Below are 5,704 nucleotides of genomic sequence, written 5' to 3' on the forward strand. Positions count from 1 at the left end.
GAGAGAGAGAGAGAGAGAGAGAGAGAGAGAGAGAGAGAGAGAGAGAGAGAGAGAGAGGAGAGAGAGGTAAATAATTAATATATACACCTCGGACTTCCACACAGTTTCCGCCTACCAAATCCACTACCAGGATATTATTGGTCGGCTTGGAATTTTAAAAGACACTTGACCAATGTGTCACACAAGAAGATCGAAACCGTGTGGATACAAAGTCAGCTTCTTGACCAAAGGCCATACATGCAGACAGGCAGGCGCTCGGATTGGCGGGCTGGTGCACAGGTGGGCCGATGGATGGATAGAGGGATGTCGCTGATATATCAACACTAATATCAACAACAGCATGTGGTGTTGATATGTGACCAACAGCCACCCAATCTGCAGTAACCATCCTGAACTTCCTCCATTCGGTCGCCCGTGCCAAACAAGGTAGCTTCGTTTGACGAGCCTGCTAAGCCTTAAGTTACTTGAAACGGAACCAAACTGTTAAATAATACACATTTTGTCCCAGAATTAACTCTTTATTGCAATATATAAATTAATTCTGAAATACATAGTGAATTCTAGGTCACCCTGTATATATATATATATATATATATATATATATATGTATGTATGTATGTATGTGCGTGTGTGGGGTGTATGTGTGTATGAGTATATATATATTGATGTATGGACGCCCCCAAGCGATAAGTAGGGTAGTCCAATACGTATACATAGCTAGACGAAAAGCGTCGCATGGAGCGAGCCGGAGCCGTCGGTAGACTAGACGTCGAGTTCTGTCGTCGGAAGTGAGAGTTAAGCAGGTCATACGCACGTGCGATATAACAGTGGCGACGAGGATTTCATAGCTCACACAGCCACAGTGTAGTATTGCGATATAACATATATATATATATATACACACGCACACACACATATATCCTGTATATGCATATTTCGATCTTTATGTTAAGAACAGGCATAGACTGAACGTGGGTTACTTGCTTCAATCGAATTTTCTTTTGATTTGATACATAACATGAAAACCGGACTTACACATTTTGCAACATCTATATTCCTCCCTGTGCCTGTTAAATCTTATGTCCCTGCCGTAAAGCTTTACTTCCACACACACCAGCTTAATTTAATTTGCCCTAGTCGAAAGACACCTGTTGTTATGTCCTGTTATTTGTATTTGTGTAACATTTCTCTATATTTTTTTCCGTCCTTGTTTTCGTATACATTCGCCGCTTTCTTCCAGGGAATGTAATGCTCTTAGCTTATTTTTTCCTTGGAGCTGGCCAGATTGGAGCAATCTCGAGTATAATCAGCCGAAATTGCAAAGATAATCTGGAACTCGACTGAGGAAAGAAAACTCCGAATGATCCGTCCTTGTTTTCCTTATATCGTCTGTCTGGATATTTTGTCCCTTTTTTGTTTCACCTAACTGTCTGTCTGGATGTTTTGCGTTCTTGTCCCATTTCTGCATTATATATATATATATATATATATATATATATATATATATATATATATATATATATATATATATTCAACCTGCCAGCTATGAGATAGACAGATCTGATGCAGACTTCGAATGAAGTGAACATGCCTTTGCTAAGGTCGCGAATGGTGATGAAAAGCTTGTGAAAATCTTATCTGACTGATTGATTGATTAACCAAATCAATCGATTAGTTAATTGGTTAAATGGTTAACCATTTGTCAATAAGAAAATAAAGAAATATATTTATTCTTGGCATAATGCCCCTCCTCAGATACAGGATATTTTAATTTTGTTTTTCTTTGTTCTTTGCAGGTTCCACCATAATAATAATTATTGCTGGATTAGACATGGTGTTCGGACTGTCTTTTATGGTGCCTTCAATCTTAGTTTGTGTTGTAGTTTTAGCGTACATGTCCGTCTGTATATTTACTGATTCAAAATTCCAAACCAATGTCACCATTTTCTTAATATTCATATTTGGCACTGCTATTTCATGTGTCTTCGTAGGTGGTGCTGTCTATATTATCAAAGACTTTCTCAGAGGTAAGTTATAACTTATGTGCGTCCCTTTCTCGGTCCGTCAGTCCTTCGCTCTCTCTCTCTCTCTCTTTCTCTCACCCTCTCTCTCTTTCTCTCTCTCTCTCTCTCTTTCTCTCACCCTCTCTCTCTCCCTCTCTCTCTCCCTCTCTCGCCCTCTCTCTCTCTCTCTCTACTCCTCTCTTGTACACGTGAGTGTAGACTTAGGGGTAAGGTAGCCGTAGAGTCTGTTCGCTGCTTTGGTGATTCCCTATTGCTTACTTTGCTGCTACACGTTGAGTAAGCATGAACCACACAACTCCAAATTCATCCCGATTCTAGATTAACTGTCTTAATTCAAAGCAAAACAAAGAGATTATTTTTTTATCAGTACACAAACGCTATAATGGATTAGTGTTGCGGCTGGGTGTCGCATTTTACTTAATTATTTGCCTCAATTAATCAGCAACTTTTGTTTTTTTGCTATAACTCGTGAGATAAGTATGAACTGGATAAATTTCTGCTCCATACACAAGACCAGTTATTTCCAGCAAGTTGGAATCAATGTAGAATAGCCAGGTGGTATTATATGACGGATTATATAAGCATTCGCCACCTCCGCCTGACCATGCAGAAATACCTTTCTCTGGCATCAATTCTGAATGAGATTGGTCACTCTGCTCGTCACCTCGTTTCAGTTCTTCTCCGCCTTGAGATCCAGACCAAACCAGATCGCATGCAAGTTAAGCGGCCCCTCCGTCCAGCGTCCTACGACGTTATTGTTGAAAATGAAACTGGGATATCATTAAAAGCGAAATTCTCAGAGAATCAACCACCACCTTTTCATGGATGATTTGAAGCTTTAGAGTAAGGATGAGGCATAAGCGAGTTCACTGGTGAACACGGTGCACGGTTTTAGTGTTGATATTAAGATAGAATTCGAATTAAAGAAGTGTCGTATAATGAACCTGAAACGAAGCAAGGTACAGTTCCAGGTAGGGATAGAATTACCAAATAGAGGACTGATTAATCAAGTTGAAAAGGAAGGTTATAAATATCTTGGCATTCTAGAGTTCGACGAAATCATGGAGAAGGAAATGAAAGAACAACTGAGAAAAGAATACTTCCGAAGACTAAGATTTGTTTTGCGCTCAAAATTGACTGGATGGAATAGAATTCGAGCCGTAAATGCATGGGTGATAGCATTACTTTGGTATGGAGCTGAGATCATAAACTGGCAAAAGAAAGAACTGATGAGCAAGGATACGAAAACAAGGAAAATATTAACAATGCACTGGATTGATAGTGTCTTGCATAGGATGTGGGCTGTTCCTGGCAGGACTATTTTTTGGATAGTGTGTAGTTTTGAGGATCCAGGTATAGCTTCTACGTTTTTGTTCATATGTTTTTTTATCATGTCCAGTGCTCCAATTATTATTGGTATTGTTTATACCTTCATGCCTCACATCTTGAATACTTCGATTTCAATGTCTTTGTACTAGGATAATTTCTCCACTTCTTGTTTTGACAAAGAGGAGAAGGAACTCTCTTAAATAAAACCCGAGGCCTCCAGTATTGTGAAATCACCTTCTTGTAAACCTGCATAGACGGCCGCCGCTAACCAGGTAATGGATATTTCTGGCGGCACATTCAGAACACTAATCTTGGCAAGACGTTGGCCGCGACAGCTGGGGATTAAGAAAAAGTTGTCATTCCTTCTTCTTTCATCCCAAATCTCACCTCAATGGTTCCAAACTTCTTTCCTCGGGTGATGTGGGTCTTTTGTTACCAAACGCACCCAAGGCATTTTTTTACTTTACTCTCAGGAGCATTTCCCACCTGCCGAGACTTGACTCCAATGCAATGGTATGTTACCGTGCATCTTGCGATATTTTCTATCACGTCGGATGGAGTGTTTAGAGCTACCCTTCCCCCATCTCACAATTTTTCTTGCCAATTTCAGTTCTTCTTCATCTATGAGGAAGCTTTCCATATTTCTCGCCGCTCATGCAAATGACGCAGAGGCGATATTTGCATTTTTATGTTTAATTTCTTTCGTATTGTTGTTGTTGCTGTCACTACTGCTGCTGCTGTTGTTGTTGTTCTCGTTGTCCACCGAAAGTTTTGACGTTGCTTAGAGACGAAACATTTTCCGCCTCGGTGAGGTCATTAAGTTTAGACCATTCGATACTGATATTCTGAATTCTTTCCTTGTTCTCAAAATTTTCTCCCCAAGGGATGCGTTCCTTTATCGAACATTAGGATGACTTCTTTATCAGCCATACAGAAAATTGCAAAATATTTTTTTTTGCCGAAAGCAGTTACAATTCAAAAAATTATTTAAGCGCACCCCCTGCAAAACAGCAGGCGTTTCTACATTAAAAACACTATCTGCGCAGTCCAGGCAATCTCAGAAATGTAATGGTAACAATAGAAATGAAAAGATGGGACCTTAGAAGGCCGAAAAGCTTACAAACACTTTTTCAACTTACAGAGCACCAAATTTCCGTCAGTTCACAGTATGGCGGTCATGATAATAATAATAATAATAATAATAATAATAATAATAATAATAATAATAATAATAATAATAATAATAATAATGATGATGATGATGATGATTATAATGATTATGAGAAGGCGTTGCATGGTAGATTCCTAAAGATAGCTTAAGCAAATAGTAGTAGTGAGACATGGTTATGGCTGCAGAAGGGAAAGCTGAAGAGACAGAAAGTTTGTTAGTAGCTGCAGAAGATCAAGCATTAAGGACTAATTGCATAAAAGCCAAAAGAGTAAAAAACCAAGTAGATTCCCAATGTAGATTATGTAAATCAAAAGAGGAAAGCGTTACTCATGTAGTAAGTGAATGTAGCATGCTGGCACAGAAAGAATACAAGAAAAGATATGACAATCTAGGGAGAGTAATCCATCGGGAGCTTTGTAGAAAGCTAGGATTTGAACCTACTGATAAATGGTATGAACATGAACCTAGTAAAGTACGAGAAAGTAAGAAGTACAAGATGTTGTGGGATTTCAACATTCAGACTGACAGAGTAATAGAAGCTAGAAGGCCTGGTTTGGTAGTAGTAGATAAAGAGAATAGAAAGTACCAGATAATTGACTTTACAGTCCCAAATGATGAAAACATTAATATGAGAAGTATAGAAGAAATAGCAAAGTACCAGGACCTCGCTATTGAATTACAGAGACTATGGAAAGTGCGGGTAAAATGTATCCTAGTAGTTAGAGATTCATTCGGTATTATCCCTAAAGATCTGAACAAATGGATAGAGGAAATAGGCATAAAACCCAGTACATTCTGCAGAAAACAGTGTTACTATGGACAGCTAAGATACTTAGGAGGGTTCTTGACATCTAAGATTACTTGTTGTAGCCCGATGATAGAATTCTTTTTTTCTTTTCCAACAACAAGATCAACTAAATATTGATCCCTGTCTTTCACAGATACAGAATCGAAAAACCTGCAATTTGAAGAACATTACTTGTTATTGTTACTCGTGTCCAGTATTTTCTTTGCCGCCATTTTACATCCACGCGATAGTTTGATGGTATTTCTCGGTCTGTTCTACGTGTTCATAATTCCAACCATGCACATTCTGCTTCCGGTTTACTCCATCAGCAACATTGTAGATCAAAGCTGGGGGACAAGGGATGGCGTGAGTATATTTATTTCAAATCGTTTT

At 38.7% G+C, this 5,704-nt stretch overlaps 1 protein-coding gene across 1 annotated transcript in view; it reads left to right on the forward strand.

Annotated features, from left to right (window-relative positions):
• The window catches only part of LOC106880902 (chitin synthase chs-2-like), a gene marked incomplete at its 5' end in the record, with an annotated part of 18,478 nt that overhangs the window by 8,783 nt on the left and 3,991 nt on the right, over positions 1-5,704 (forward strand). Inside the window, 3 exons of the mRNA XM_052978283.1 lie at positions 1,241-1,245; positions 1,799-2,027; positions 5,466-5,677. Coding sequence (XP_052834243.1) covers positions 1,241-1,245; positions 1,799-2,027; positions 5,466-5,677 — 446 coding nt within the window. The remainder of the gene's footprint in view (positions 1-1,240; positions 1,246-1,798; positions 2,028-5,465; positions 5,678-5,704) is intronic.

The sequence above is a fragment of the Octopus bimaculoides genome, unplaced genomic scaffold (genome assembly GCF_001194135.2).
Source record: "Octopus bimaculoides isolate UCB-OBI-ISO-001 unplaced genomic scaffold, ASM119413v2 Scaffold_139088, whole genome shotgun sequence".
Taxonomy (NCBI): domain Eukaryota; kingdom Metazoa; phylum Mollusca; class Cephalopoda; order Octopoda; family Octopodidae; genus Octopus; species Octopus bimaculoides.